The sequence below is a fragment of the Corapipo altera genome, unplaced genomic scaffold (assembly GCF_003945725.1).
Source record: "Corapipo altera isolate COAL_440 unplaced genomic scaffold, ASM394572v1 305, whole genome shotgun sequence".
Taxonomy (NCBI): domain Eukaryota; kingdom Metazoa; phylum Chordata; class Aves; order Passeriformes; family Pipridae; genus Corapipo; species Corapipo altera.
In genome coordinates this window covers 654,198-681,120 of record NW_020885011.1, presented here as the reverse complement: position 1 = coordinate 681,120, position 26,923 = coordinate 654,198, and the positions used below count along the sequence as shown (strand labels likewise).

Genomic DNA, 26,923 nt, shown 5'->3' with positions numbered 1-26,923 from the left:
TCCTCATCCTGCCCAGGCTCTGGTGCCAGTGGGAGATGCCACAGGGCAGCCCCGCGCCAGGAGCCACCCCCGGCCCGGCTGGCAGAGAGGGAAGGAGGGACGGAAAAGTCTGGATCGCCCCATAAATCCCCTCTAGCCAGAAGGGATGAGGAGGGAGGCAGGGCTCCCTCACGCTGCTGACTCAGTGCTTGTGGAAGCTGGGGAGTGGCAGCAGCCCCCCGGACGCCCCCACACACCCCGAATCTCTCATCCAACACCTGATGGGGCGGGGAAAACCCCGCGGGGACAAAGCTGTGCTGATTTATTCCCTCTGGAAAGGTGAGCAGGACCTCGAATGCCCACAGAGGCCAGAGCGACAGCACGCACCCCCAGCTCACAACAGCCTTTCCCTGCCAGCCCCTCCAAATCCTCCCCATGTCCAGGGATAGGCAGGGGCTCCATGCACCGGTGTTGGATTTGGGATGGGCTGCTCCGCAATTGGCAACGCTTTCTGCTCCCTCCCTGGATCCCATCTGTTGGTCCATTAATATTCATGAGCTCTGTGGAAGCATCCGGAGCTGGGAGCGGAGCCCCGGCCCCTGCACAGCCCCGGTGGTCTCGGTGCTCGGGGGCCCGAGCTGCCCGATCCCCCGGGACCCCACAGCCCCTCTGCTGCAGCTCGACCCCTCCTCAGCCCCATCCGCACTCCCGACATCCAGGGCCCTTCCCGAGGGCTGGGGCTGGGGCACCGTCCCTCACACACTCCCGCTGTGGTTCTGCCCTTTCCGACGGCTCCTGCACCCTCGGCTGCTCCCCTCGCTCCCAGCGCAGCTTGGCTGATCCCGGGCGGGAGGATGGAGAACAGCAGAGGCGCGGGGAGGTTATTTCCAGCAAAATGGAATTTATCCACCTGCAGTAGGAGGCTCGAGGAGGCTCCGGGCAGGGACCACCCAGCCCTGCCTGACCCTGGGGCTTCGGCCCCGGGCTACGGAGGGGGACTCAGTGGAGCACCAGGAGAGCTGGGAAGTTGTCCTCAAGAGATTAGGATTTCCCGCGGGTGGGGTAGAGCCTGGCTCCTGCCCTGCCCCACCACCCACCCTGGGACCACAGAGGTGTCAGGAAGGAGCAATAACCACATCAAATTAATTGGATCCCGGTTTACTGCAAACAAAGAGGAAGCAGGTGACATTTACCTAGCAGAGTAATTGATATCTGAGCAATTTGTTGGAGTAACCTCATTATATGCCAGCTGGATTTCCCAAACCCTCCCAATCCCACTCATTACGAACAAGGTTTGTGTGTTAATCAGAGCTCTTTAGTCACGGGGCTGCCCATCATCATTCCAGCAAGTTACAAAGCCTCCAGATTTATCACAGACCCTGAACACTCTCCTAAGAATGTGCTGGATGTTTTATCAGCAGGTGACGATGCTCCTTGGGAAGACACTGGACATTTCCCTCCCAAGCAACGGCTCAGGAGCAGAGCTGGCTCCTGGCACCACCTCTCCTCCCTTTCCTCCCCTCCCCGCTGGCAGCTCTCCCTCCCTCCCTGGCCTGGCTGATCGGCTCCTCCTCACCCTCAGCGCACGATCAGGAGCTGTTCCCACACCAGAGAAACGGCTCCAGTCCAAACAGGGCCCAGGAGGTGTCAGTGCCTCTGGCAGAGCCACCCCGCCAGGAGGGCACGTTCAGCAGCACCCCCTGGGCACGGGGCTCCTGGTTCCCGAGCCCAGACCCCTCCTTGGGTCGCTCAGCCTGGGCAAGGTTTCACCTCTGCCCCCGGAGGCCCCAGCCCTGCCAGCCAGGCCCCCTCCGGGCAGGGGACACGGTGACCCTGGGTATGGAGGAGAAGGTGCCACAAAGAACTGGGTCCTTGCTGAGCTGCCCAGGAGCTCCCACACCCCTGCCCTCCTCCAGGAGGGGACACAGCCCCAGCCCCCCAGCAGGAGAGATCCGTGTGCCCCCCAGATCTGCCACCTTGCTCAGGCTGAGCCCTGTACGAGCTGCTCCATCACCCTAATGACACAGCTCATAATTATCTCATTTGCTATTAATTTGCTTGTCAAGAGAAATTCCACTCATTTGCTTTTAATTAATGGGGCCTTAAAATAAAGCCATGGAGCTGGGAGGGCTCTGGTGAGAGGTGTCTGCAGCAGGATCAGAGAGGATCAGCCCAGACCAGCAACGGGAAGGGCAGACGGGTGGAGAACTATTTATAGGACAAAAGGACAGGAAAGTCCAAAAAAAGGACAAAGGGACAAAAAAACCTACAAGGGAGCCATGATGCTCCCCCAGCTCCCTCTGCAACCCAGGCACTGTCCATGGGCACTGGACACTGCATCCAAGAGGCCTCTGGACACCCCAACAAGGTTCAGCTGCCACAGCGGGAAACAACACAAAAAATGCCTGTGTGCAGCCAGAGATGGAGGCTCAGAGCTGAGGAACAGCATCCCTGCTCTGAGAGCCAAGGGGACACAGCTGCCCCAGCCAGCCCCAGGAGCACCAAACACACTGGGAATGTGGGAATGGAGGGGGGGCTCAGCTGCCTGGGTGCACCCAGATCATGGCTCAGTGCTGCCAGTCTGCAGCTGGACCAGGATTTTGGCAACCACGAGAAACAGCCTCTCCTAAATCCACCTAACCACGCCAAAAGGGGAGAGGGATGAGAATTGGGGGCGGGGAGGGGGGAAATCCCAATAAGACACTTCCCCCGTCCTCAGCATGAGTATCCCGAAATACAAACCCTGAGTCACCAGAGCTCCACCCGTGCAGTACAAACTCACAGGCAGCACCTACACTGCCACATGCTCCAGACACGGAGGTGGGAATTCATCCCACCCAGCCTCAGACACCTGTGACAGAGCTGCTCATCCAGACTCCCTCGAAACTCAGCAAACAAACAGATTTTCATCTTAAAACATCTTCTCTCCCTTCCCCAGGGACCCCAGATACACAGTACACATGTGGGGATCCTCCTTCCTGATCTCTGAGTGTCCACAAAAATCAGGGGAAGCAGATCCAGATAATCTGTAGCAGAACAAACCATTCATCACCTGACCGTGCCAGAGCCATCACTGCCACATCCCTGATCCCAGCACTGCTCCAGACCCACACCCTGTTCCCCAGCAGCACTGAGGGGTCCCCAAGTCCCAAGACCCCTGCAGAGACTCCTGAACAGTCACAGATAGAAACAGTGAAGAGGAAAGCCCCCCTGCTGATAACAAAAGGCTTTACAACCAGTCAGTAATAAGTATTTTCCTCTGGTTCCCAACAATTTAACACCCAGAACAGCCAATTTCCAGCAGAGTTAAAAACGACAAGACATGTATGAGTTTACTTCGAAGGACACTCAAGCTCCACTCTCTGAGTTTCTATTAAGAGGTTTCATGCATTACAAAGCGATTTTCCCTTCCCAGGGGTATAAGCCAATTAGATAAAGACCAAGTTAATCCCTTATTGTGTCCAAAGAGCCACAAGCAAACACCAAACACTAAGATTAGTCCTTTCCTTTAACCACCCTGGGTTTGGGCAGCTGGGAGAGCATCCTATGGCACAGGCAAACCCCAAACCCAGGGGAGCAGAGCCCCAGCTCCAGCAGGGCTGCACAGGGGCTGCCAGGTGCCACTGGCACAGCAGCACCATCCTCCACCTAAACCCTACCCAGGTGACTTAAATCCAGAGTCATCCAAGTTTACCTGTACTTGGGATGAGAAGAGTTCAGAGACTCACGCAGAGGGAAGTCAGGGCAGTGATGCAGAGCCATGTGATTGGGTTTTTGATGCCTGTTTTTTTTTACCTTGAGCTTCTTTCCTCACTCTCTGCCAGGCCAGCCAAGGACAGCAGCACCCCCAGCCCTGGATCCCTCACAGGGTGAGCTCATGGACCCCACATGTATCAGAACACCCAGGCCCCAGTGGGAAGAGGGAACTCCCAGCAACAGACCCCAAACAGCCACAGCCTCATGTTCCTATTGACAAACTGGGTTCCTTGAGCTTCCACCCAAGCCACAGCTTTGGCTGCAGAACCTCCCCCAGCCAGCACTCCCCAACTTTCTCATTGTCAAATACCAACCAGAAACACACACACAAAAAAATCACCAACAGATCAGGAGATAATAAAACCACAGACACTCATCCATTCAGCTGCACAGCCAGGTCAGGGGGAGCCACAGCCCATGTGCTGAGGGAACCTGTTCTCCAGCAGAGCCATCCCAAAACTGCCCTAGTCCCACAGGCCTCTGGCACAGCTGAGCCAAATAAGGGGCTTCAGCACACTGGGATCAATCTGCAGGGGGAGTGGGGTGATCCAGGGACAAGACTGGGCTGGTCCTGTGGCCCCCAGCACAGGCCAAAGCCTGGGCCAAGGTAACTAGCAATTCCAGATGGATTTCCCCAGTGTCCTGCCCAAGAGAGGTGGGCAACAGCTGCCCCTGCCCACAGTGTGCCAGCTGTGCCCAAATCTGTGACAGGCTGTAAGGGACTGTCCCCAGGTTGGGGAAGTCGCTGTTTTGTGTGTGGTTGGATGAGGAATGGATGAACTGACAGCAGGGCTGTGGCCCCTGGGAAGAGCCAGGACAGGTGCCAGACCAGTTCCTCCCAGTAAGAGCACCCAGGTCGACAGCCCCGCACAGGAGGCAGCTGGGGGTGTGGGGTGCCCAGCCCAGCAGGGCAGAGCTGTGCACAGCCAGTCCTGCCTTGCTAAGCCAGGCTGAGTGTCCTGCAGGGACACTGGGCCAGGAGCCCCCACAACCCCCCCACATCCCTGGGATCAAAGGAGCAGCTTCCACCGAGACGGTTTTCCCTTCCCAGTCTCTGTCCACCCACGTACAAACTCTGCTGTGAAACAGCTCTGAGGCTTCCCAGGAGACGGCGGGGCCTGGGAGCTGCAGCTGCTGCAGCTTTGGCTTTCAAAACACATCAGTGAGGGTTTTTGGGCAGTGCCCTGCCAGTACCTGTCCCTCCCTTCACCACTTGCTCAGACGGGCCCCCAAAGCTCCCCAGAGGGGCCCTGGGCGTGCCAGGTTTTTTGCTTCCTCCCTTTTCCCACCCAGGTTTTAGAAGGAAGTGCAGAAGGAACCAGCCCAGACCCCAGCCCAGCAGACAGGTAGAACGGGCTGGATTTTGTCCCCCCCACCCAGAGCAGCTCCAAGATTGAGAAAAGAACAACAAAAGTTGTAAAAGAAATTTATGCAAAATTGAGGTTAAACAGCCCTGACCTGAGCACCCTTCCCCAGTCCCAGGAAAGCATCTTTCTTCCTTTTTAGGCTGGAATCTCACACAGCCATGTCAAGAACTCCCATAGCTCCTGCTGCTCTTTGGGAACAGTCAGGAACCACCTCTCAAACTCAGCCAGGACTCCAACCTCGGGAGGAGCAGCTCTGGCCCTGCAGAATGGACGAGGGTCGAGGATTGATTCGGGCACAGAAGCTCCACAAACAGCTGAGCTGGTGCTGGGCCAAGGTACAGGCACAGGGAGCTTCTTCCAGCCTGGCACCAGAGCTCCCAGTCCACCCACTGGGCAAAAACTCCAGCCTGGGATCTGGCCACCCTGACTGATGTATCAGGAGGGACCTCCCTCCCTCCCCACCCTTGATGGGAAATTCTTCTCTCCCCTGAGATGATCTTTCCCTCAGGAAGAGCTGGGCAGCACTGTGGGGCTCTGGCACAGACACTGTCACCACCACGGCCCCAGGGCAGCTGCCACAGCACCAAACAGGCAGAAGCTTCTCAGGTCCTGGAGCTCAGAGCCCTGAACCTCTTCCAAACCCCTTGGCCAAGTCTTGGCTCCGTCCCCTCCCCACAAACACCTGAACAGGTGTCCCCTGCCCATTTGCCAGGGCCAGCCAGAGCTGGAACAGGGCTTCTGCTCCCCAGGGATGTGCAAAGGGAATGGGAGGGCACAGGCTGCAGCGATGGGGGGAAGAGGTGTGGTGGGAGCACAGGTCAGCTCTGGAGGTTAAATGCCTCAACAGCTCCTTGTAAATCACCTCCTGCAGCTGCTCAAGGACTCCAGTGAGTTGCTGCAAACTTACACGTGAGCCTTTGCTTACACAAAGATTTTAACAATACTCAAAACCAAACCCTGAGACACCGCTGCAAGGACTATCCTTGAGCAGAAGCTGCTCTGCCAGTTCAGTCCACCAGGGCATGCACAGGGCTGGTACTGTCCCAAGAGACATGGCCTGGCACGGCTCTGCCCCCCAGGATGGCACCAGGCCATCGACAGGACGGAGCCTTGAGGGAGAGGATCCAGCGAAGAGGAGCCCTGCAGGTTCTTCAGGTATCAGACTCATCCTCCAGTTCAGTCTCCTTTTTGCTGCTGGGAAAAAGAACAAGGGTCACAGACAAAAAAAAGTAGAAACCAACAAGACCAAACAACAGTTACTTGGTGAAGAAGGGGCTCAGACACAAGGTGTGAGATACAGGATCACCAGTGGAATGAGTTTGGGGGTTCTGGTGCACAACCTCCAGAGCAGCCCAGGTGAGCTCCAGCACTGCCCTGGCAGGCAGGGGTTAGAGATGAACCCTGGCACAACCAGGGGACACCCAGGCTGGCACTCACAGGGCCAGGCCACAGCAGAGAGAACTGCCACCACAGCAGAGAGAGCCCCTCCTTCTGCTCCTGGGTGCACGATTTCAAGAGTCAAGGACCTGAGCAGGGCAGGAGGGTTGCACCACCCAGGTGTCCCAAGGAATCTGTAAGAGATGCCTCACCCAGTGTTAATCCCCCACTGCCACCACCAGCCCCCTTCACTCCTTCTGGTCCCTCAGGACCCTGGAGCCCTGACACACGTGGCTCAGCCCTGAGCAGCTCTGGGGTCATGGCCATCAAGGACCTGTCCAGCCTGGTCCTGATGTGGGTCTGAGGGAACCCAACAACACTCCTGTGAACTTTGCAGGAGAGGTAGGATGGCCACAACTTGAGGAACTCCTGCACCTCAGAGGGCTTGCCACGGGTTTACACCAATAAACTGAGCACCCACTGGCCCATGTTATGCAAGAGTGGGGGAGTCTGACCCTCCCCTGAGATCCAGAGGCCAAAACCAGCTCCCTGCAGGTATTTCTGTCCACCCTCATGTCACACCTGTAGGCGTTAGTGCTTTGCTGATCACCGGTGCCAAAAAAAGACCAAATCCCCACTGACCTTGCCCAGCTCAGGACACGGTGCTGTGAGGGAGAAACGTGTGAAGCAGCATGGCCACACCGACCAGAAACCACCCTTTCTGCAGGCAGCACATGTCACTTGAGCTCACCTTGTTACCCCTCCTGGCCCTTTAATGCCATTACTGCAGCTCATTCCACGAGCAGATCCCCTTTGGAAAGGCACCTGCTGGGCTGCCCACACACCCACCTCTCTGGCCTGGCAGGTCTGACCTCCAGTGGTGCACACAGCTGCTTCCGAATGTACTCCCTCGATCTGATGTCAGCCTGGAACCAAGGAGGAAAACGGGTGGGAATGGTCTGACCAGCCTGGCTGGAGCCTCCCAGTGTGCCCAGGAACACTGGATGGTTGTGTTCCAGCAAGGCAGGACAGCCTGGGGCAAGGAGAGCACTGACAACATCCCAAGAGCTGTAAGAAAGCACTGCTTGACATTCACTGGGTGTTCTTGTCCCCCTGAGCAGAAGACTCTCCAATGCCATCACAAGCACATCCCAGGCTCTTGGAGAACTTAGAGAAACAGTAGTCGATTTTTAAAGTCCTCAAAGTTTTTTTCTTTTTCAGAAACTTCTTTCCCAAACGCACTGTGACATTTCAGAGCAGCTGCTGTGCCCCTCCTTAAAGGCAGAGTGTCTCTCTCTCCACTTAAAAAGCAGGATGTGACCTTCCCAGCTGGAAAAGCTTCACAGCATGCAGTGATGATGCTCAGAAAGTGGGTTAACACATCCCTGGTGGCTGTCCTTGAAGCATTTGCTGCTCTCACCACTGTGCTGCCCCTGAGGAGCCTCTCCTGCACCCCAAGCAGCCCCCACACCCCTCAGCCCCAGAGCCCTGGGTGGAGGCTGTTCCTGCTGCTGCTGGAACCTGCTCCACAACTGCAGAGCCATCCTGCCAGCTGAGAATGAGAGAGAGTTACATAAGGGGTGGTTTGTTTGGGAGATTTTTTTTTCCCTTCTCTCTATAATTGGACAGTTTCATAACTGAACTGACAAATAACTTTGATCACTCTTCAGGATAAGCGATTACGTGATGTATTTTATAACCAGGGAAGGAGGCTGCTCGATAGTCCCCACGGGGACACCAAGGAGCAGGAGGCACAGCTACCAACTATTTTTCTAGGGAAGAAAAACTCCAGCCACGTTCTGCTGAGAACATCAGCTGATGCTTGATTAGGTGGCAGTTCCCAGCCAGTGCTCACTCCTAGTGCAGTGCTGGAGTCAGCTTATCCTGGTGATTAACCACGGGGCTAATCAATAAGATGGATCACTGCCCTGTAATAATCCTCACAGATTTGGGCTATTTTCAGAGGGGATAGTGCTGGCTTTGGAAGTGTTGCTTTGCCTGTTTTCTGAGGGGCAGAGGGGCAGTGGTGACCCCTGTGCACACTGCAAGATTGCAGGGGGTACACCTGAAGGGAGCTGGAGTCTCAGGATTCCAGAGACCAACATCCACTCTCAGAGGAGAGGGCTCATGGCTTGTCTCTCACTTCTCCTCAGGGCACGTGTTTACTATGTCACAGGAAGCGACCTGCAGGCCTCCTTCTGTCCTTCTTGGTGGGCTGGAGCAACACCAGGCTGTTCCATCAGCCCCCTCCTGAGCCAGCAGGAACCAGCTGGGCACAGGGCCAGCAGGAGCTGAAGGATCACCAAGTGAGGGGTACTTGGTGAGCAGCTAACCAGGAACCTGCACCAGAGAGCAGAGCAGGGTCCCAGTGCAATCCCTGTCAGCTGGAGAGAGTGAACAGCTTCTGTCTCCCTGCTGTGCACAGGGATCCTGGGACTCCAGTCCTGGAGCGTGGGTGAGCACTGGAGGGGAGTTCTGGCCCCGCCAGGAGGAGGCAAGGCCAGGTCTCTGCAGGGCTTGGTACTGTTCAGGGCCACTCACACTGAGTGCTGTGCTTACTTTTCTGGGATGACAGCTCCTGCCTACCCCAATTCCTGCCTGGGAGCTCTGAATGACCTGTGCAGAACCTCACAAGCTGGCTGGTCAGAGATCACCCCATGCAAACACATTTCTCCCAGATGGGCCTGGCACTGGCACGTGGAGTAAGGACTAAGTAGGATGTAAATACTGATTGCAGGTGACAATGAATTCCCTCTGGTCTCTCTGAGGGATCACTTTGCTCACCTGCACCACAGCCAGTTCCTTGGCAGCACGACCACACTGTGGGCTGAATGCAAATCGAGCTGTTCTGATTCCTGCCTGGATAGTGCTGCATTCCCAGGAAGCACCACATCCCCTACATGGACTGGTCAGCCCTGCCTCTGGGAAAGCAGATCTGAGTTCCCACAGCAGTTGCACAGCACTGCACATGCTGCCCTCACACAAACCACCACCACAGCCTCAGGAGGCGTGGGCAGCTGAGCTCTCACATAGCAGTTTACTTCCAGGGCTGCCAGAACTTACAAACCAGGAGCTGATGATCCACAGGTCTTTCACAACACTGGGAAAGCCATGAGCACATCACCCATCAGGTCTGCAAGCTTGTCCTGGCCAAGTCAGCCATCCATGGCAGGATTCTCCACAGCCTTCTACTTCCTAACTCCAGCTTCAGGTGCTCAAGAGCTGAGGCTTCCAGGTCTGCCCTGTGCCAAGATCTGCGACAGTCACCACACAGAGGAACTGCAGCAGGGACAAGTCCCATGGAAAGGTTTAAGTGTCCTTATCTTCTGCCATCCCTCTACAGTAAACACACTCCCTTTGGATTTTTCATCTCTCTGTAGGAAAAGTGACAATAATTCACTCCATCACTCTTAAGAAAAAGGTCACAGAGAACTGAAAGATTCTCAGAACATTAGCAAATCCTGGAGATAGCTGGAAGCGAAATGAGGGTGATGAAAAGCTCCAAGACACCTTTTTGTTTCCAAAGGGAATGCTTTTCCCTTCCCTTTGAACACGCCGAGCTGCAGAGCTGGCTCGGAGCTCTGCAGAGGCATCTGTCCCTGGCTGGAAATTACATAAGGAGCAAACTCAGCCTCCTCCTGTCTGGCAGGTACTGGGGATGAGATTAGAAACTCCAGCTCTGCTATGGACACCTCGAGGCTTGCTTTGCTCCAAGGTGTAAGATTTGCCTCTGGTTTCTGAGTAGAGACTCAGTGTTCAGAGAACACCACAGTGCCCGTGAGCAGCTCTGGTGCAGAGCCCTCAGCAGGGTCACCCCAGCACTGCTCTGGGGGGGCTGCACAGGTGGGCAGACCCCCAACACCCAACCAGCACAGCAGCAACACCAGTGGGCTGTACCAGGGCAGCATTAGGAACAGGGACACCTGAGCAGGCCCTTGTGGATCTGGGTTGTGGAGCCATCGACAGCCGTGAGCCCAGGAGAAGGGAAACACTTGCCAGGCCAGAAGTCCTGGAGTCTTTGTGCTCTCCAGAGCCTTTCCTGAAGCTCTGCTACGATTTAATCAGCCAAGGCTGAGCCCCGGTGGTAGCTGTGGCTCGGTGACAGTGATCCAGTGCTGTCCCCTGCTGGCTGGGCCCCGCGGCTCCGTCCGGAGTGCGGCAGCGGGGAAAAGCCCAGAGGAGCAGCACTGCCGGCTGTGCTGGGCTCCAAGTGCCCAGGAAAGCTGCATTCCCGGCTCCTGTGGATTAACAGCAGCACCACGGGAGCTGGCTGCAGAGAGGAACCAGGAAATCAGTCAGGGCTGGGAGGGCTGCCGGGCACTGCGTCAGGAGGACAAGCACGGCCACGGGAACGCGACCACGGGCCGGGAGAACAGCCCAGCAGAAGGGTGTCAGCAGCAGAGGAGGCTCTGCAACACACCACAGGCTGGCAAACACAGCCCCCCTGCTCCCTGCTGCCCTGCTCCAGGCCTGCCTCCCCCCCAGCCCCAGCTGCCCTGCTCCAGGCCTGCCTCCCCCCAGCCCCGGGGCCGTACCTGCCGGATGGGCTCCGGGACGCGGTACCTGCAGCAGGACCTGACGAGGCGCACGGCTGTGTCCAGGCTCACCCTGTGCCCCACGGAGATGTACAGGGGCTTCGAGCTGTTGTTGTAGCTCCGCAGCACCTGGGCGTTCAGAAACGAGAGATCAAGCACTCAACAGGCTCCCTTAAAACACACAGAGGGGCAGGTGAATTATGAGCCAGGCAGTCGCCCTCAGAGGGTGGAGTGGTGGCTCTGTGTTTGCAATTCCCAGCCTTCCTGAAGCTCTTCTCCATCCCAGTGTCTCCTCACAGGGACTGTTTGTCCCTCTGGACCCCTGTGGCCCTTCCCCAAACGCCTCACACTCCTCTGGGATGCAGGACACATGCCAGTGCAGACTGACACCAGACACAGGAAGTCTCTAACATCTGCCTGTTCCTGTTCTCCTCTGAGTCAGATGCTCCCATATTGCATCCTGGTGAACTGCCAGGGAATTGGCACTTCTCCCTGACTGGGGTGCACACACAGGGGTGCCAGAGCACCTCAAGTGCCACAGCCACAGATGTGATTGTACCCAACAGCTGAACTGGCAACTCTCTACGAACATCTGAGCTCTCAGTAAGGGGCTGGAAGTGTTACTGGTCCCTGTTCACACCTGCTTTCCTGAACTGGGATCACTGAGATAGCCCCACTATGGAAACAACATCCTCATGGCCAAGTGTCCAGGGAACTCCACACAGCTTACCATGCCCAGGACTCTCCCTGAAGTGCCTGTCAACGGGAATGTATCTCCTGACCTCTGCAGGGAACGAATCTAGGGATAAACACACACCAGGTCAGGTTGTTAGGATGTATTTGTATGTGGCTGTGTCAGTTCCCTTGGGATATCAAAGAGCAGAAATAAATTCCCAGCCTGGCCTAACCTGCTCCCTGTGCAGCTCGTCCCTGGCCAAGCCATCCACCTGCAGGAGGTTCTTGGCCACTCCAATGCACGGCAGATCTGTCAGGACTCCGAGGTGACAGGCCACACCAAATCCTGCCAACAACGAGCCACTGTACCCCCAGGACACCAGGGAACTGGAATCCCAAGCAGCAGCACAGGGACCAGGACAGCAGGATCATCCAGGAACAGCCTACCTCTGTGATGGAGCAGCCCATTCCCATCTACCAGAAGCACCTGAAAAAGCCAAAGCAGAAATGTTACTTCCTGAGCACTCCAAGGAGCAATCAGTGATGTTGGCTCTGGGAGGAAGGAGAAGTCTCTCTCAGTTCTTTAATTCTCTCTGTAAGGCTCTTCCTGGGGTGCTGCCTGTGCCTGACTCCAAACCAGCAGAGTGAGCTCTCAGTGGTGCCAGTGTCCTGCACACACAGCGGGGCTCCTGCTGCCACAGGAGGCCTGGCTGCTCTTGGCTCCACATCCCTGCTCCCTAAGGAAGGGACAATGGATGCTCCAACACACCCGTGGAGAGCATCCAGCGTAGTCTCCAGAGGGAGAACACCTTTCAGCAGGACTCTGTGCCCACAGGACACCCCAGCTTGGGACAAGGAAACACAGCACACCTGAGGTCTGAGCTTGGGCTCCTCCTGCTGAAGTCTCTGAACAGCTTCCACCAGGAAAGGGACCTCTCGGAAGGCCAGGAATCCGGCCACGTAGGGGGCAGTGACGGCCACCATCCGGCAATCCTCGTACAGCACCTGGGGGAGACAGTGACCTGTGAGTGCCAGAGGCTCCTCCTCTGATCCCTGCTGCTGGATCTCTCCCACAGAGCCAAGGGCTCGGGGCTGTGTCAGTGTGTCACTGGGAAGGGACTGACAGCAGGGCTGGGCACACCGTGCCCTGCCTGGGAGTGAGTCCTTGAACACAACCAGGGCAGCTCCCGAGAGCCAGCAGGAACCCCACCCTGCCAGGGCAGCACCAAAGGGGCCTGGGCAGGCACAGGCCAAAATAAACCCTGTGAGGCAGGACAAAAACGTGATCGGCAGGGCAATCACAGCAGGACCTTAAACTCAGTTCATAAAAATCCCAGCAGCAACATCAAACTTTATTTCTCTGCTTGTTAGAGCTTTTATAGTCAAAGATAATTTTTACATCATTTTGAAAGCTGGGAAAGAGACCAAAAAATTTTATTATTTCAAGTAAAATGACTGTGGGATGTGGGATCCATGGTGGATTTGGAAAGACTTTTCCAAGTCCCATCCCATATTATCGGCTGGTTCCCAGCAGGAACTCACACACGAGACTCTGCACTGGAGTGCTACAAACACTTCCCCCTGTCCACAGGCACTGAGGGACATCAGCCCCTTTTGGCTCCTTCTGGAAAGTGGCTGACACTGATTATTTCCAACACACCCCCAAAGCAGTTGGTGTGTTGTACCTGACCAGGGGCTGCATCTCATCATGGCATTTGTGAGGTACCAGCCCCCCTGAGCAAGCCAGTCTCTGGCCACCTTGTGAGTTCCCAGCCATCCTACAAACCTCTCGTGATCAGCAGCTGTTTGCATCACATCTTCCTAAACTTATGTCTAAATCCTTACATTACTTTTTCTCTATCTTTTTTGCGAACACACAATTGGAGGATTTGCTGAACAAACCCAGAATCACAGAACCATGGAATAGCTTGAGTTAGAAGGGACCTTAAAACTCATCCAGTCCCACCCCCGACCATGGGCAGGGACACCTTCCACTAGTCCAGGTTGCTCCAAGCCCGGTCCAACCTGGCCTTGGACACTTCCAGGCCACAGCTTCTCTGGGCAACCTGTGCCAGGGCCTCCCCACCCTCCCAGGGTGGAATTTCTTCCCAATATCCCACCTAACCCTGCCCTCCTTCAGCCCAAGGCTGTCACAAGGGATATCTGAGCGATGCCCTGCGGGGCAGCCCCGGCAGGGAACGGCCTTTGTGAAATCTTCCTATAAACTCCTATAAACCCCTCGTGTCCCGGCACACCTGGACAGAGCCCTGGAGTGAGGGGCTCACCCGCGTTACCTGGAGGGCCGGGTAGCTGAGCACGACCAGGGAGGCGCAGGCGCTGGTGTCGTCTCCTTTGATGTAGGATAAATCCACACCTCCCACTCTCTCCAGCCCGGCGAAATTCGGGTCTTTCTGCCACTCCTCGGTGTCCTGCTCCACCACGCCGGCCTTCAGCCGGGCCTGCTCCCTGCAGAGACACCCCGGGGCCGCACTGAGAGGGGGGTCCCTTCCCCGGAACTCCCCATCCCCGCCAGCGGTGCCCTGGGGAGCTCGCAGACCCCACCCGGGGGCAGAGCAGCGGGGGCTCTCCCCGAGGGTGGCCGTGCTCGGTGTAGCCCCGGGCCGTCCCTCCCGTCCCCCCCGGTACCGTTCCCAGCAGCGCCGCTCGGGCGGGGCGGCCATGGCGGACCCGGGGCCGCCCGTCCCTCCCCGCCACTGTCCCCCGGAACGCGGGGCCGAGCGCGGCCGTTCCGGGTGCGGCGCAACCGTGTCACGGGACCCTGGAACCATGGAGTGGGTTGGGTTGGGAGGGAACTTAAACCTCATCTCGTTCCACGCCTTGCCCCCGGCAGGGACACCTTCCACCGGCCCAGATTGCTCCAAACCCCATCCAACCTGGCCTTGGACACTTCCAGGAATGGGGCAGCCACAGCTTCTCTGGGCAACCTGTGCCAGGGCCTCACCAGCCTCGTAGCCAAGAATTCCTTCCCAATATCCCATCTAACCCTGCCCTCTGGCAGTCTGAAGCCATTCCCCCTTGTCCTGGCACTCCGGGCCCTTGTAAATAGTCTCTCCATCTTTCCTGTAGTCTCCCTTCAGGTCCTGCAAGGCCACAATCAGGTCACCCCAAAGCTTCTCTTCCCCAGGCTGCACAATCCCAGCTCTCCCAGCCTTTCCTCCCAGCAGAGCTGCTCCATCCCTCTGAGCATCCTGGTGCCTCCTCTGGACTGGCTCCAGCAGCTCCCTGTCCCTCCTGTGCTGTTCCCAGGGCTGGAGCAGCTCTGCAGGGGGGTCTCACCTGAGGGGCAGAACGGCCCCTGCCCTGCTGCCCACGCTGGGGGATCAGCCCGGGGTGAGCTGATGATCCACTTGGGGCATCCCAGTCCCTGTGGACCACGGGGCCAAATGAGATGGGGAAAGGAGCCAAAGAAGGAACTAAACAAACTTTATTGGGGCAGGGGCAGTGGGGCCCGGCCCCGGGACAAGGCGGCAGCAGGCAGGGGCTGCCGGGTTAAGGCAGTGAAGCAGCCACTTCCTTCATGGTTCCATTTCTCCTTCATGGTCCAGCCCCGCTGTGGTGCAGAGTGAGGAGGGGGTAGCAGCAGGTACCTGGGCAGGAAGGGGGAGCTGGGAGAAGGAGCTGGTTCTGCATCCTGCTGACAACCCAGTGTTGGGAGAAATGCAGACTGAAAAAATAAATCCCTTTTCCCAGCACCTGGGCACATTGGTTCATAAAAAAAATACTTCATCTTCCTCAGGTGGGTCTGGGGTTGTGGTTGTCCACGATTCACACGCAGCTGCTGGTTCTGTTTCATCCTCCTGCTGCACGGAAGCAGCTCCACATCACGTGTTTGCTACTGAAGTTAGTAAAGAACAACAACCCCAAACCCAAAAAGTAAATCAACAAACCCAAAACAAACCCACCACTCCCGAATCGCCACCCCCGGGTGTTGTGGCACCAACATTCCTGGCAGTGGCCTGTTCCTAACTTTCCCTGCGCTCTCGTTTGAAAAGAGCAGCTGCTTTCCAGGTAGCAATTGCATGAGAGAGAAGAATCTCATCTGGGAATGTCTCTTGCAGCTCTGTAGCTAATTCAGAGTCTTTGGCATCAAGGTAAGGCAGGAGCGATTCCTTCAGGCTGGAAAACAGAGCAGAAGTAGCATTAATAGCTACAGCAAAGCACAAATGCCATGTAATATTCGTGTATTCCCACCACCCAAAATACTAAATACACACAGTTTAACTGGTGTGTTTGTAGTGAGGAGGGTTAAACAGCCCCTTGGATTTACAGAGAGGCTGCAGGACCCAGCAAGGGCAGGCTGCAGGGCAGAACTGAGCTGTTGGGGCCAAGGTGTGCCTGTGAGAGCTGAGTGGGCTCCTCCTGGAAGGTTGGGCTTCATGATCTTGGAGGTCTTTTCCAACCTTAATGAGCCTGTGATTCTATAATGATTCTATCCAAGTGCCTGCAGAAGTGCTTGTGCTCCTGAGCAGCAGCTCCTGGTGTATTCCAGCAGGGTTCCCAAAACAGCTCATGGAAAAGGAAGTCACACATGCCCAAAATGGGCAGTGTGTCTCAGGACTAAGCTGGATATTTCTAATGTTGCTGGCTGTGCTGTGTCCCCACAGGACAGGCATTTGCCAAGGGAACTGTTCCCACCATGTGCATTCTCAGAGGCAGAGAAGCTTCAGTTCACAACTGTGGTGGGTTTGGGCTGCGTAACTCCTACCTCCACTTGGGTCTGAATTCATCCACAGCTTGGGCACGTCTCAGCTTCAAGACAATCATTTCATGGAGCTCCTGCAGGAAGGTTTCCAGCCTCGAGTGGACGAGGAAGGTGTGGAGGAGCTTGGCAATCTCTGGACTGAGCTCAGCTTTGTAGTCTTGACTGACGTCTGCAAAAGGATCCTAAAAACACAGCGAGGGAAAAAAGACAACCAGACAGACACATTTGAGCAGGCTCCTTGAGAGCAGAGGAGGAGCTGGTCAGACAGAGTTCTGGGGGTCTCATACCCTTCTGAGGCGCAGCAGCTGCTCAGATTTGCGGGTGGAGAGGAGCTGCCACAGGGCTATGCTGTGTTTGAGGTGGCATCGTCTGAGGGCCTGCAACAAAAACACATGCATGGATGTAAGGGATGTCTCTGGGAGCCTGTCCCCAGCCTGCTCTGCCCAGGCAGGTCACAGCTCAGCAGGGAGTTCATCCAGCCCTTTAACCTGGTTATAGCCTGCCTGCAACAGGCCTCTCTCTCTCTCCCCCTTCCCCATTTTGCCTTCAATAATCCATCTGTTTGGTACCATGAAAGGGAGTGGGAAAGCCATAGGGCTGTCACATGCACTGGTCACAACACAGTGCCTTTGCCCTGGCCTCTCTTCACACTCATTAGGAGATAAAAAACCTTCCCCATCACCAGTGTAGAGAGGCAAAGGGATGGTTTCAGCCCTGCTCAGCACAGGCCAGTGTCACCAGGAGCTGACTCAGATCTGAAGTTCTCCCTTTGCTCAGTTTTAGCACTGCAAAATTCTTCTCCTTCCCATGCTATCAGAGCCTGGATCTGCAGAGGAGCCTGACCTTCTGCACCTCCTGCACCTGACCTTTCTGGAGGGTTGCACAAACCTGCTGAGCATCACAAGCTGTCAGGTGCTCCCACCTTGCAAACAGTGGTTACAGGGAGAGTGAAAATTGCTTCCCCCTCACTGCTGAATGTGGTAGAGAGGGAATTCAATCACCCTGTCAAGCTAAACTTTTGCTGGGCTTGAAGGTCACACTGGCTGGATTAAACCAGTGCAGATTTTACCCTGTAAGAATCAGAGCTTTGCCCTCAGGACTCACCTGAAGAACGTGAGGGTTCGTCTGGTCCCCCATCTGCAGAACTTGTTCAATGTAGTCAGTCAGTGGCATCTCAGCATTCTCCCCAGCCATGGCCAGGAAGCCCAGGGTGATTTCAGTGAGGGACAGAGCATCACAGACATCACTGTAGGACTGCAGCTCCCCACTGATCATGTTCATCGCAGAACTGGGCAGAGCACTCTGAAAACCAGGAAGTCAGAGCTAATATTAGTTTAGAGCCATTCCTTATCACTGCTCAAGTTGCTAAACTCATGGAAGAGGAATAAACTTATTCCCAGATGTAGGACACTGAAATGCTGAACTGTCTCCCTTTCCTCTGTAAATCCAGGCTGACAACACAAGTCCAGACTGTACATATTCAAGGCATGCTGAGAGATCAGTGGGCAAGCCTTCAGATGGACAAGGCAAGGGACAGAAAAGCCAGGAGTTCTTGGGAAGTCAGGGGTCTCATGTTTGCCCTGTTTCCTCCAGTGCAGAAACCCACCTGCTCCAGCTTATTCCTGACATCAGTAAAGAGCTGCTCATAGTTCCGGTCATGTCTGCACACTAGGGTAGGGATTCCCTGTCAGAGGAGAGACACCCATGGCTGTGAAGCTCTGGAGACACTGCCCACCCTGCCTGGTGTGTGCCTGGCAGCAGCACCCACTGCAGGGCCCCCCCAGCCAGGCAGCACAGCCCCTGCCCCGTCCCACCGTCAGCGTGATGAGCGGCTTCCCCTGCAGGAACTTGCTGATGACTTGCTGCTGGATCTTCTCCAGATCGAAGTCCTGCAACGTCTCCCCTCCCTTTTCCATGCTGTACTGGCAGTTGGACAGGATCAGAGGAATCAGGTCTCTCTCCACCTCGTAACTGATGAGATGCAGGTCAGCCACTTCTGACGGGCTGATCACGTACCTGCAGGGGAGCGAACGGCCTCCATCAGAGAGAGGAGCCTTTCTGTGGCAGGAAAGCTGCCTGTGTGGGAGCAGGAAATAAAACAGAGCCCGAAAAATGGAATAGCAACACACCTGTCATCTTCCTTGATGTGTTTGTTCACTGAGTGGACGAAGTCATTGTGCAGACCGATGAGGTAACTGGCCAGGGCGGTGGAGCAGAGGCCCAGCCCCTGCCGCCGGGGCAGAAGGACCTCAAGCTTGCTGTCCAAGGTCAGGTCAGCATCACAGTAGCCTTTAGGGAGCTTAATTTCCCCTGAAATAAAGAGAAGACTGTTTGAGGTGGCCCAGAGGCAGCCCAGGCTGAGCAAGCCTCTCCTGAGCTGACCCACGGCAGGACAATGTAGAGCCTGAGAAAAGCTGCGCTCTCTGCATTAGGGATCAGCACTGAAGCACACAAGTTCAGGTGAGAATACTACAGGAGGGAAACAAATTCTTCCATTTGTGCCTGGATGATCTTAACATTTAATGGCCAAGCTCAGTTTTGAGGCTATGTCTCAGCATCACTGACAGGAGGAACCTGAACTGTGAAAGAGGAGCAGCACTGGGAAAGAAGGTGCTCACCATTGGTGTCCAGAGAGCTTCTCAGCTTGTTCCAGACAGACAGAAACACATTCACTCTCCTCTGTAACAGGTCCCTCATCACATCTGAGGAACAACAGAAAGACAACTCCATGAAACACCTGGCAACACCCTGAAACTCCGTAATTCAGGAATTTTCAAAGCACACCACTGAACTCTAGGCAACTGCTCAAACTGCTCGAGAGACTAAACAGACATTAAACATTTTTCTAATGATATCAAATGGAATCATTTGCTCTGTTTGTTCATATTTTTCTATTATTATCTACTATTGGCCCAGGCTGGATTGATCCTTGGTCTGATTCTGCAGGACCTTAAGTACTTCAGTACTTTCCCAGAAGTACTTAAAAACATCAGTAATTGTACTTAAATACAATTGGAGGAGCTGCCACAAAATATCTGTTCAGGAAAGGAAGGACAGTGTATCTATTCCACCCTTTAGGTAGGCCCTGCTCTGGGGCTGAGCTTAGAAAGTGAACATCCCATTGATGCACTGAAGCATTTCTCTTGCCTGTGTTTGAGCAGAGCTCCCACCCCTTGTGAAAAATCTCTTGTGCTCAATTCCCTTTAAAATCACCTGGTGACCTTTCCAACCATAACTCCAGGGTTAAGGTCTCCAGTTTGTTTGGATGGGAATTAAAAAGAAATATGAGGTCTTAAGATTGCAAGTTCAAGAGAAGTTTTCACCTTCAGTTTCAACTGGACAATCCAGCACTTTCTATTTCAGTAATTACAGTTTTGGCAGAGTCTTCTCACCTGAGAGGGGTTCTCTGAGGAATTCCCTGATGGAGCAGCGTTTGATCTCAGCAGTGTTCTGGAATCGCCTCACCAAGTCCCTCTGCAGAGCCAGAATCTCTGGCAGGAATTTCACCAGTCTCAGTTCAGTTTCCTGGAAGAGGAAAGGGAGCCTGTGTGGGTGAGGCTGTGCTTGGACAAACCAGTTTTGGATACTTTTATGGAATTCCTTTTTACATGTTTAAAAGACAACAATATTTTCCACGTGCATTCTCAAGATTATAGCAATTGGTGAGAATAAACTCACTGGATAATCCAAACATGGTTTAGTCCTGGGCAACTGGCTCTGGGTGACCCTGCCCAGGCAGGGGCTGGAGCTCCAGGGTCCCTTCCCACCCCAACCAGTCCTTGGTTCTGCACCCTCTGAACATTCCAGGCTCTCATCCCTGTGTTCCCCCCACCTTCTGCAGGAACTTCCAAAGGAGAGGGACAGTGTCCTTGGCATTCTTTTGCTGGACAACATGGCCCAGGTTCTCCACTGAAATCCTCTTCCTGCAGCTCCACATCTTGGAGTGATGTATGTGGCTGTTCTTTGGCAGCTGGGACAGGAATGCAGCTGGGTCACCATATACTATTTTCACTATGGGATTGGAAGAAATTCTCTCATCCTCTTGTATCTGTTGGTTTAACTTCAGAAGATTTTTGTCCAAATCCTGCATTAAAAAAAAATAAAAATTATTGGACAAATGTTTTCAACTGAGTTAAGCCATTTCTGCTTTTCCAGCTGTACAAAACCAACCCAGCACAACCCGAATCTCAGACTCTCATTTCCACAGGTAGAATAAAGTTGGCTGATCCTTAACCTGCAGCTGTGTCATGGACAGGTTGGCTTTAGGAACAGCTGGGTGAAAAGTGCAGCAGAGGTATTACAGCACATCAGATTTCCACATAAATGCATTTTGAACTGCTCAGCTACTGACATTTTGTCCAGCAAATTTCTCACCTTCAATACAGGAACAATAATTGTGTTTGCAACAATTTCTTCCCATTTGTTTCTCTTCTCTTTGGTAGAGAGAACAGCATCGAACCGCACTGGCCCTGCAACAGGAATATTTCATCTCTTACAGCTGCAACAGCTCAGTGAAAAGAGAGCACAGGTTCTCCAAGTGACATTCCTGATGGGACATCCTTGCAGGTCAGCATGAGGAGCAAGAGCAGTTGCAGAGGTCCTAGAAGCTAAATGAGTATCTGGAGAGTGACACCCAAACCAGCACGCATGTGAATGATGGGGACACTTGTACAAGTCATTCACCCAGAGAGGTTAAACAGCTTGTCCAAGGTCAGACCATGATCAATGACAAACTGAAGCTTGGAATACTGACTGGTGCTGTCACACACAGAATATGGCCATTACATATAAATCCCTCCATGACACAGTGACATGTCAACTTGCACCCCAGATTCTCCCACAAACCACACTCTGCCAGCCCTCTTCTACCAAAGACCTCCTTGGGAGTCATTTAGAGGGCAGCACAGAATATAGATTGCACACAGCACGAGCTGCTGTGCTGGGAGCATCCCCCCCTGCTCGGGAGCTGGAGGCTCTGCCAATCTGTCATGACGTTATTTAGTCAATAATTCATTTTCAGAAGTATTGACTGCACCAAACCTTGCAAACCCCATGTACCTAACTGAAAGAAGCAAACAGCCAAAAATTCTTCACTCCCTACAGTAAGAAACAAGCTTCAAATTCTGGATCTTCCTCATCAGCTCAGCTACTGCTGTTGGAAGTGGTTTATCAGCCAAAAGGCTGCGTCACTGCGGCCCTTCAAACACAGCTTAGCTGGGATATGGCAGGTGGGTTTTCTTACACTGGCCCGGGCGCTGAGGGGGGTCCTGGAGGAGGCTGCTGAGCACAAGATGAAGGGTGTTGATAGTCTCATCCACACTCTTCCCCAAAATTTTTGTCAGCTGTTCCAAGTCCTCCTGGACGTGCTCCTGCAGGAAGCTCACGGCGTCGCGCACCCGCGGCTTGATGATCCTTCCCAAGGACTAGAGAGCGACAAAAGGCAAGAGCTGAGCACAGCCAATAACACCCAGGGAAGCACAAGGCACCCAGAGCTCAGTCCTGCCAGACTCCACCCCGTGGGATTCCTGCCACTGGAGCCACTAAAGGCAGCTGTGGGTGTATAAACCTCCACAGAAGTGCACGAAGGAGCAAAAATCATCCCCGGGCAAGGAGGGAAGGGAATTTGGGTCTTGCACCTGGACAGACTGCCCTGGTTACTTGGCAATGTGATGAAAAGGACCAGCAGCACACAAAGGTTTCACTACATTCTGTGTGGCCACCTGGGACCATTTCTGGAAGATACCTGAGGGTCTTTTGTGGCTCCCAGCAGCATTGACAGGTGTGTGAGCGAGCGGATCAGGACAAAGACAACGGGGGACATGCCCCGGTCAGACACTCCCAGTGTTCTTCTGTGCTCAACATCTCCAAGAACGTGGCCAGTTTGAGTTCTGTCTTCATTATTCCTGTAGGAAAGTGTATATATAGTACTTTTTTGCCTTGACAAAAACCACACAAGGCATCTCTGATACCCAGTAATGTCTTTTTGACCCATAAGGTCTTTGAATGCCACAAAAGCAGCCAATTAAAAGTGCTACAGGGGAGCAAAGGCTTCCAGTAAGTTTTGTACACAGATAAACCGATTTGTTTGGTTTTGCTGGCTGATTACTCTCGCTTGGACATCCCTTCCTAACATCCCAGAGAGCAGCATGAAGTGGTTGGTACCTTTGGCCCGGAAGGCGTGACAGGCAGGTCCTGCATCACTTAGCACTGAAAAGGTGAAGGAACCTACCGGAATTCCGTGAAGCCGGGCACGGGTGCGTAACGGATCCCTCCGATGGGGAGGTGGCATTCCAGACAGTGGCCGATCTCCACGGGGCGGCCACACTGGGAAAAGGAAAAGGAGAGCACTGAATTCCACAGCAAGAGCCTCTCCAGCAGGAAAAGGGAGTGAAACAAAAATCCAAGCCTGTAACTGCTCAATTAAAAACCCTTCCACATACCCCAGGCACAGGGCCTCTGCCTCATGTTTCCTACATCTGTGGCAGAATAGCCTTAATACAGCTTATGAGATTTAGATTACAAAATGATTAATAATATCGAGTTTAGAAATTGAACTCTGTGCAATAGAACATTAAAAACAGTAAACAAAATAAGAAGTTTATTGCTGAAAACAGTCTGCTTGAAAACCCACCAGTCCCAAATTCTTACCTCTCCCACAGTGCAGGGGTGGCCATTGGGACATGCTATTGAGAGAAACAAACAGGACAGCGTTATAAGACAGATTTATAAAGCCCCTGTTATTTCCTTTCATAGGCACCAACATCTTGGAGCAAGAACTATGCTTCAAGATCTAACCAAAAGCCCTGACTGTCACAAACCTCAAAGGAATGACAAGCCTGCACAGGAACTCAAGGAATTTTTCAGCACTGCTTCTCCTTGAAAACAAGGAATGGAAGCCTGAAAGATTCTGCTGCGAGTGCCAAAGTGGCATTCCTGAAGGAATGCTCCCAGCCCCGGACTCCCAGGCTGCAGTAAGGTCCTGCTGTGGGGAGAGAGACTGACAGCTGACCAGGAAGGTGGCCCAGTGCTCTTCTCTCACACTTGTGAACGTTGCCACAAGTGACAGGACAGGTCGTGTGCCCCCTAAAACTCTGCAAACAGCTGCAGACTGAAGACTAAATAGACGTTTGATGCACTTTGGTGCATCACCCACACAAACCTTCGTTATAAATATTGATTTACAAAGGATAACTCATGCTGAAGAGTGTGTTTGTCCTTACACTTGGAATTCCAAACCCAAGGATCACCCTTCAATCCCTTCCAAAGTCATCCAGGAGCACTTACTGTACCAGCGCAGAGCGGCCACTCCTTCCCAGGCCCTCGCCTGAGCCATGATGTCCTCTGGCATTGTGGGCAGGAACGAGTGCTGAGGGGGAAAAAGGGAAAAAGGTGACAAATGGATCTACAAATCAGTTCTTTCCTGTAGCAGTTGCTCACTGGTTCTTTGTTCACAATGGGGAACATGAGACATCTGAACACAGAGTTCAGGTAGGTGACGTAGACACAGATCTTCAAATTCTGCCTTTGAAAATCCACTCTTAGAACTGTCTGTATTGTTAAGACTTGCATGTGCACTCTCCAGACATCCTGAACTGGATTCCTGATGCACCCTGGTGTGTACCAGCCATTTCCTTACACTTTAGGTAGCCAGCAGTGGAGTAGCAGCTCCCTCCACCCTGACTCAGGAGCCAGTGCTCCCTGGAGCAGGCAGGTCTGCACAGCACCCACTGCTTCCAGCTCTGCTCACTCAAATACCAGCAAAAGTATCTTCTTGATACTGCTCAGGATGCAGATGTACCTTTTTAAGGCTGGACCTTGTTGTTGTGCTATTTAACCCCCACAGCACTGAAATAATCACACATCAGCATTTCACAGCTTTTGATGTCACAATGTTAAGAAAGGTCAGGTTACAGAGGATCCCACAAACACAGGAAAGAACTAGAAATATGCTGAACTGCATCTGAGTTCCATCTCTTTACCTCCATGGTGTGTGGCTGGAAGGCCAGGTTCCTGAGGGGCTGCAGGACAGGGCTGTGCCCACACAGCAGCACAGCAGTGGTGTGAACAGCCACCTCAACCAGTGCCCTGTGCTGGCTGGAGCTCTGGGGGTCCACGCTCAGGGCTGGCAGGGCATTCCCCACAAGGGCAGCTGCAAAGTGCTGCAGCTCTGGAGAATTCAGGACTTGGGAGTTCTGGATGAACTGAGTCATCGTGGCCGTTTGCTGAAAGAACACATTGAAAAGAAATACACCCAGCACGACACTGCCCAGCCCAGTGAAGAGGACTGTCAGCTGCTCCCCACGCTGGGCTAACCCCGCTTTGAAAACACTCCCAGACTGCCCAGCCCGGGACATCACCGTGTCTGGGGCAGAGGAACAAAAGCTCTTCCACCTCTGACTCAAATCTCCTTTATCCTTTTCCATGAAGGAGGTTTGTCACGAGCTTCCAAAGCGGAGGGTCTTACCTGCTGCTTGGGATGAAGGCTCGGGTCCCTGGCGCCATACAGGGCAGTGACCTCCCGGAAAATGGCCAGGAGCAGGTGGACTGATTCCACAGCTGGGGAGCTGCTGGAAGCCTGGAAAAGAATGGATGATGTGACAGGGAACAGAATAGAGCTGTCCCAGCTACAGTGGCTGCACATGCAGGTGAGAAAGCAAAGCAAACACGTGTGTCTGCAGCACAAGGCACCGTGACCTTCAAGCAGAGGCCCCTCAGGTACCTGCATGGGAATAGACACTGCCCACAGGGACACAGAGCTGAAAGAGTGGCCATCCCAACCCCAGCGGGTCCTGGTGAGGGGTGGGCTGTACCTTCTCTGCCTCGAGGAGCCCCTCAGCAGTGCCCTCCACCATGGCCCGTCCCACGGCGTCACGCAGGGCCCGGTACCTCTCCCCACACGCCAGGTACCGGTCGATGGGGTTGGCCTGGCTGCTCTGGACCTGCAAAGGAACAACCCATGGAGAGCACTGTGGGCAACAGCCACCTGTTGGTGAAGGCAGAATCTCCTCTTCCTCCCCAGCACTGGGGCATTTCAGCCTTCCCAGAGAGGCAGCAGCAGGCACAGCCACCCAAGGGCTCTGCACAGCCAGGAGAGACTCCACTGAGCAGAGAGCGGGGAAAAGTCATCTTCACAACCACTCCCACCGTGGTGGGTCCCCCAGGGGCCACACACCAGTAGAAACACCCCAAAGCAGCACAAAGTGAGGATGAAGAGGAGACCAGAACCATCTCCAGGAGACACCTCTTCTTTACCTGTCGCAGAATTTCCGCTGGGAACACCCACTTGAACTGTGGCTCTGTGACAAGCTTCTGAGCAAACTCCATCCCATACTGACTGGCAACCCTGCGGACCAGGTACACACGATGCCAGTCATTCCTGGTGAGGTTGCAGAACTGCCTCACACTTGCCAGGTAACGCTGCTTCTCCTCTGCCTGGTCTTGCTCTGGAGGGGTTAAAAAAAAAAAAAGATAAAAGGTAAAAGCACATCCCACCTTCTAAAACTTCTGTCTGCACCGGCTGTAGCACCAAATCCCTTTACTAGTACTGAGTAACTACACAGGAGAACTTTAGAGTCCTCCCTTCCCCAAGTGTTGTCTGGAGCGTTTCCTCAGCCAGGTTTCAGACAATGATTCATTTCTTTGACAGAGGAGATATAAACTCTCTGATATAAACTCTTAATCCCTTTTAGCTGCACAGAGCTCTCATTCCTATAAAACAATAAACCTTACAGCAGTCATGTGTCTGAAGCAGCATTTATGCTTTAAAGTTCAATTGAGTGGGCTCTAAATAAAACTCACTGTTGGAATCTGGAGGATAAAACAAATCTCCTTCCAAAGGTGTAATTGCCACGTGATGACACCTTTGGAGTCACCAGCACAGCCTTGCTACTAGTTATTGAGCACTTCTCACACATGGTACAGGGGACAAACACTGACTGACACCCTCAAGAGAAGAGAGGGTTGCTCTTGTTCTTGGCCACACATCAAAGCAGGTTCAGCAGAGCACGGGTGCACTGACTGCATCCAGCCCACCTGCTCTGGTGCCTTTGCTCTGCATCCAGCATTCCCATTTTCCAGCAGACTAATTAGGCTTACGTGTGTGCTGCTGCAAGTCAGAGATGAGCTCTGCAGCCTTGCTGAGGTACAGGCGAACCTTGGCCACTGCCTGCAGGTATTCCACGGATGATTCCTGAGGAGTCTCTCGGCTGCTCCCTGGGAGATAGTTCTCTGGAAAGCCTCCACTTCCAAGCAGATTGTTTATATGCTCATATCCAAGGCTGTCCTCAGACTTTTCACACAGGGAATCCTAAAGAAGGGCCGGGATGTGGCATGAGCAGCAGAGACACTTCAGTCAGCACTGACACCCACACTGCAGTGAGCACAGCAAACCCACGTCTCTCCCTGCACCCTCCACCCCACTGCCATTAGCTCCTCCCTGTGACCTCTCCAGTGCTTATCCTAAACCTCTGCAACATCACCAAACACCGTTTTTACAGTGCGCCCCAGCTGTC

At 54.0% G+C, this 26,923-nt stretch overlaps 2 protein-coding genes across 4 annotated transcripts in view; both read right to left on the bottom strand.

Moving 5' to 3' along the window:
• Positions 1-6,018: 6,018 nt before the first annotated feature.
• Positions 6,019-14,408, bottom strand: ENDOV (endonuclease V). Of its 3 annotated transcripts, none has more exons than XM_027667551.1 (9): positions 14,336-14,408; positions 13,984-14,155; positions 12,560-12,694; positions 12,137-12,176; positions 11,923-12,035; positions 11,745-11,813; positions 11,015-11,143; positions 7,329-7,405; positions 6,019-6,296 (listed from the first exon to the last, which is right to left on the bottom strand). In XM_027667551.1, exons 1-9 carry the CDS (start codon positions 14,368-14,370, stop codon positions 6,254-6,256), a joined length of 813 nt encoding a protein of 270 aa, XP_027523352.1. In that variant the 5' UTR covers positions 14,371-14,408; the 3' UTR covers positions 6,019-6,253. The 3 variants fall into 3 exon arrangements, with proteins under 3 accessions (XP_027523352.1, XP_027523353.1, XP_027523354.1); XM_027667552.1 differs by having other exon boundaries at positions 6,019-6,293; XM_027667553.1 differs by lacking the exon at positions 7,329-7,405 and having other exon boundaries at positions 6,019-6,293.
• Positions 14,409-15,127: 719 nt separating this feature from the next.
• Positions 15,128-26,923, bottom strand: part of RNF213 (ring finger protein 213) — a 46,800-nt gene continuing 35,004 nt past the window's right edge. The window contains exons 46-66 of the mRNA XM_027667463.1: positions 26,508-26,718; positions 25,665-25,855; positions 25,223-25,351; positions 24,877-24,987; positions 24,392-24,634; positions 23,697-23,778; positions 23,061-23,095; positions 22,642-22,736; positions 22,156-22,315; positions 21,655-21,835; positions 20,787-20,881; positions 20,245-20,496; positions 19,805-19,937; positions 19,031-19,114; positions 18,542-18,722; positions 18,227-18,428; positions 18,019-18,096; positions 17,517-17,714; positions 16,700-16,789; positions 16,416-16,594; positions 15,128-15,826 (exon numbers count right to left, since the gene is read on the bottom strand). Of these exons, the coding sequence (XP_027523264.1) occupies positions 15,673-15,826; positions 16,416-16,594; positions 16,700-16,789; positions 17,517-17,714; positions 18,019-18,096; positions 18,227-18,428; positions 18,542-18,722; positions 19,031-19,114; positions 19,805-19,937; positions 20,245-20,496; positions 20,787-20,881; positions 21,655-21,835; positions 22,156-22,315; positions 22,642-22,736; positions 23,061-23,095; positions 23,697-23,778; positions 24,392-24,634; positions 24,877-24,987; positions 25,223-25,351; positions 25,665-25,855; positions 26,508-26,718 (3,084 nt within the window). The 3' untranslated portion in view covers positions 15,128-15,672. The remainder of the gene's footprint in view (positions 15,827-16,415; positions 16,595-16,699; positions 16,790-17,516; positions 17,715-18,018; positions 18,097-18,226; positions 18,429-18,541; positions 18,723-19,030; positions 19,115-19,804; positions 19,938-20,244; positions 20,497-20,786; positions 20,882-21,654; positions 21,836-22,155; positions 22,316-22,641; positions 22,737-23,060; positions 23,096-23,696; positions 23,779-24,391; positions 24,635-24,876; positions 24,988-25,222; positions 25,352-25,664; positions 25,856-26,507; positions 26,719-26,923) is intronic.